General features: G+C 42.4%; 1 protein-coding gene across 1 annotated transcript in view; it reads left to right on the top strand.

The window, feature by feature from the left end:
• The first annotated feature begins 108 nt into the window (after positions 1-108).
• LOC113582148 (glutamate decarboxylase 2) overlaps positions 109-4187 on the top strand; it is an 18023-nt gene continuing 13944 nt past the window's right edge. Inside the window, exons 1-7 of the mRNA XM_081708873.1 lie at positions 109-123; positions 417-751; positions 1111-1173; positions 1361-1483; positions 2013-2246; positions 2819-2909; positions 3720-3832. Of these exons, the coding sequence (XP_081564999.1) occupies positions 679-751; positions 1111-1173; positions 1361-1483; positions 2013-2246; positions 2819-2909; positions 3720-3832 (697 nt within the window). The 5' untranslated portion in view covers positions 109-123; positions 417-678. The remainder of the gene's footprint in view (positions 124-416; positions 752-1110; positions 1174-1360; positions 1484-2012; positions 2247-2818; positions 2910-3719; positions 3833-4187) is intronic.

Below are 4187 nucleotides of genomic sequence, written 5' to 3'. Positions count from 1 at the left end.
CAGAGACAAGTTGTGCGCCAAGGCGACAGGAGGGGCCAGCAGCGCTGTGGTCAGGACGCGCGACGTAAAATGGTTCGTCATGAAGTGAATCACGTCGGAATGTCTGTGGTGACGTGAAACTGGGTGAGCACTACGGAACGCGAACCCTTTATTGCTGTTAATAGCGTCGTAACCGCGCGTTCAGCATCTCATGATGGATTACCAAATAGCCAGATTTTTTTTTTTTAAAAGCCATGCATACAAAAATGATTTTTAGCAACTTAATAGGTACCGTTTCAGATCTGCGCCTAAGTTACATGCACAAGAATATTATTTCATTCTGAATGCCTCTTTTTTTCGTTCCGTTATCTGCGCGCTCGGAAACCATGAGCTCAGAAGCCGTCGTCGTCCTTTCTAAATCCTCTTGTTTGCTTTAGGCTCGTTGGAGCCTTCATGTATGAGTCAGGGGAAGACTCCGCTGGAGAAAAAAAGGTGTAACGACTCTGCAGACTTTACGCGGCTGTTTGTCGATGCGCCAAGCGTGTGTTTGCGCCCCCAGCACCCAGCGCGGACCGGACAGGAGCGAATCAGCACCACGTCTGTGAACAGCTCCCTTTCCCCACTGGCGCGGGTTTCCGTCCGGATGGGCACTGTTCGTCTCCGTGGCTCGTACACGCAAACCTCTGGCGATTATTTGTAATGGCATCACACGGGTTTTGGTCTCTGGGCGCCGAAAATGCCGCTGACAGCACCAGCCAAATCCCAAGCACGCGTAAGTAATACTGTTCAATTTGGAGAGAACGTATGACGGTGAGGGCTAGTTTTAAAAAGACGTGGGAATTAAATTTATTCTTAAATCTGAACCGTGTTATAGTCAAGCGTTGTATTAACAATGATACTACTGAGACAAAGAAATAGGTCATGTAATGTGTGCTCTGCGCTTAGCCCGAGGTTCAGCCTGTGTAAAGCTTGGCAATGCCGCTGTTTTTCTTTTAATATTGTATGTTACTTAAAGCGTGTACACTTAAACGCAGACCTTTATTGTCACTATCACGTGTGATCTGTGTGACAGTTCAAACCAAAGTTTTGTGATTGTGCTGTTTTCGTTTCATTTCGACAAAAACACCACAGCCAGGGCTTGGTGCCAAGCCGCGGCCCAAAAATTCACCGGTGGCATCGGATCGAAATTATGTGGTAGGATCATTAAAAAGCCATTCTTAATGAATGAATTAATTAGATATGTTTATTTGATTTTTCTGCTGATAAAATTGCTTAAAGTTATTTTTATAAGGCCTATAGAAAAATGCCCTTAAAACTGAATAATAATAATAATTGGTATTTTGTGAGAAAGTCCCTTAACCAAAGCAAACTCTGTGGTAAGCGCTCCTGAACGTTGGCGAGACTGAGAAGCCCAGAGACCCGTCCTCCAAACACGGTAGCTCCGAGGCTGAGGCGTGCGGCTGTTCCAAAGCGACCGTGAGCTTCTCCGATCTCTATTCAACAGGTATAAATCCACTTCATTTCTTTCATGTAAAGGATATTCGTTTTTTCACACTGTTATTCAGACTTGGTTTCTAATTAAGCTTGTGAACAAATTCATAGTCCAAATTTTCCTTATGTCAGAATAAGTCCAGGGATGTCTTTAAACATTTTTGCGTGCTGTTCCGAGCTGTATTTTATTCAATGCTTTATTATTGTTGGATTTGGAAAGCTTTGATTTTTTTCTGACGAATTGTACACGAGTCATTTTTTTTTTTTTTAAAGCCTACATAATTGAACACACAGCCTTATCACTGCGTATAATTATTAGGCTGTGTAATCATAAATTAATTAATTTTCATGTAACATATGGCTATGCTTATGTTGCATGTAATCATTGCATTTATTATTGAATGAAAATAGGCTTTTATGGAGAATTTTACCTAAAATGTGTAAGAAGCACGTGACCTTCATTTTTCAAGGTTAAACAGAAAATTCGTCTTTACTATTTCTTCGACCGCGACGAATTAATGACATCGTCTGTTATTTCTTAGATCTTTTGCCGGCGTTGGACGGAGACATGAAGACGATGAATTTTCTACAAGAAGTTGTGGATATTTTACTGGCCTACATTGTGGAATCTTTCGACAGGTCGACGAAAGTGATTGATTTTCACTATCCAAATGAACTGCTTCAGAGAATCAACTGGGAACTGTCGGATGAGCCCGAAACACTGGATGACATTTTGATCAGCTGCCGCGCTACTCTAAAATACGCCATCAAAACAGGTAGGCTAAGAACCGTGTGCGTATTTCCTCTGGCACTGAACCTCGGCTGGTGGTGGTCAAAAAAGACTTCTCATATGGCCATCTGTGGTTAGTGTTGATGCAGGACACGCAGGCTGCTTTGCACAGTTGTGAGACGAGAACTGTGAGTCAATAATGTCAGTAGTGTGATTTTAATAGCGTTGTTCTTGACTGTTAGTTGGCCAGTGCTGTTGAAGAAGTGTGCGTCTGCGTGTCCGAAAGTCGCGTCTGAACTCAGCGTTATCCAGCAACGCTAAAAAAAATGGGGTCTTGATATATAATAGACACATTACTTTGCAGATTGTTTATATCGACAGGTTTACTACGTTTTCGTTAATAAAATAATTGTTTCAGTATTTTAAGAAAAGCAGAATACATATCTACATTCTCCTGCTTCCAACACCATGGCCTGTACAACCGAGCCAGAAACCAAAATCATTGAGATTATAGTTCACAGCCAGAGAAACCTGGCATCATAACACAGATTAAGAATTTCCAGTGAAGATTAATCCATTTGATTTTTTTCCCCTTTTTTCTATTTTTGTGGTTTATAGCTCACCCCAGATACTTCAATCAACTCTCTACCGGGTTAGACATGGTCGGCCTGGCCGCAGACTGGCTAACGTCGACGGCCAATACTAACATGTGAGTGAGGCTTTTCTCGAGCGCTAAAATACGAAAAACGTACGGCGACCATTTCCGTTCCCCGTGCTCCGCGCGCATTGCTTCCCCGAGGACGCGCTCTCGGATAGCAGGCTTTATTTCTCAGTGCCAAACTGACAGACGTTAACGTCCGTTCACCATCCCTTATCGCAACCATTCAGGGTGAGGAAATTAGGAAGCAATTCAAATTAGAACGCAGTAAAAAAAAAAATCAGAATGCAACTCAAATGTACTTTGATTTAAATTAATCAAAATAATAATCATTTGAGATCTTATAATTTGACACATTTTTTTTCACGAAGGAAAAAATATTTTATTTTTGCGAATATATAAATAATATTTATAACCTTGGTGGAATAATGTAACTTTTAGTGTAAGCAATATTTGGTATAATCCTGAGAAGTGAGTAGCATCATAAAATTGGTACAAAATGTTAGAAAATTGGTAAATAAAAATCCACACAATTTGTATAGTATGTTAGTTATTCATATGAAACTAGATCAATTTCCTGTTTAAAATGATTATTCTCAGCATATATGAGGCTTGTGTGCATATTTACGCTCTACTGAAAGGACACGGAATCCGCTCTCCTTCCACAAACCATCATTCTTCATCTCTTTTCTATCCACAAGTGCACTCTGGTCTCATGGACTGCGCCTGCTGCAGCGCCGTTAAACGTCCTCCCAGGAGAGCGGGCGAAAAGCTGCTCAGTCTCTGCCGTCGTTTTCCCGTCTCCTTCCCTCTGTATCTGGGCTTGTGCGTGACTGGGTCATGTGATCTCCTGATGCGCAGGTTCACCTACGAGGTGGCGCCCGTGTTCGTGCTTCTGGAATACGTCACGCTGAAGAAGATGAGAGCCATCATTGGTTGGGAGGATGGCCGAGGAGACGGCATATTCTCACCAGGTAGACGGCAGACAGGCTGTCGAGCTTAAACGAACGAACGTCCTCACGCTGTTAACAGTGAGCTGTACTGTTAGTCCTTAAAACACACGGGCTATTATTCTCACATATGTCAGTTATTCCCTTGACGTTTACTTCAAATTGAGATAAGGATCGCATTAATTTGGAGGTGGGTACTGGGGTGGCAGTCATTTTCAGACACAAAAGCTCATAGCATCAGTCCACCTCAGTCTGGCTAAGCAGGACACTAATTTAATGCAAATAATGTTTCACAGTCTGGATCTCTAATAACCGCACAGCTGTTGGCAAGGGGGTAGTACCACATTTTGTGCCCCGGCCATGGGTAATTCGTGCCCCA

The sequence above is a fragment of the Electrophorus electricus genome, unplaced genomic scaffold, assembly GCF_041902795.1.
Source record: "Electrophorus electricus isolate QZ-2024a unplaced genomic scaffold, ASM4190279v1 Scaffold170, whole genome shotgun sequence".
Lineage (NCBI taxonomy): Eukaryota > Metazoa > Chordata > Actinopteri > Gymnotiformes > Gymnotidae > Electrophorus > Electrophorus electricus.
This window is presented reverse-complemented; position numbering and strand designations above follow the sequence as displayed.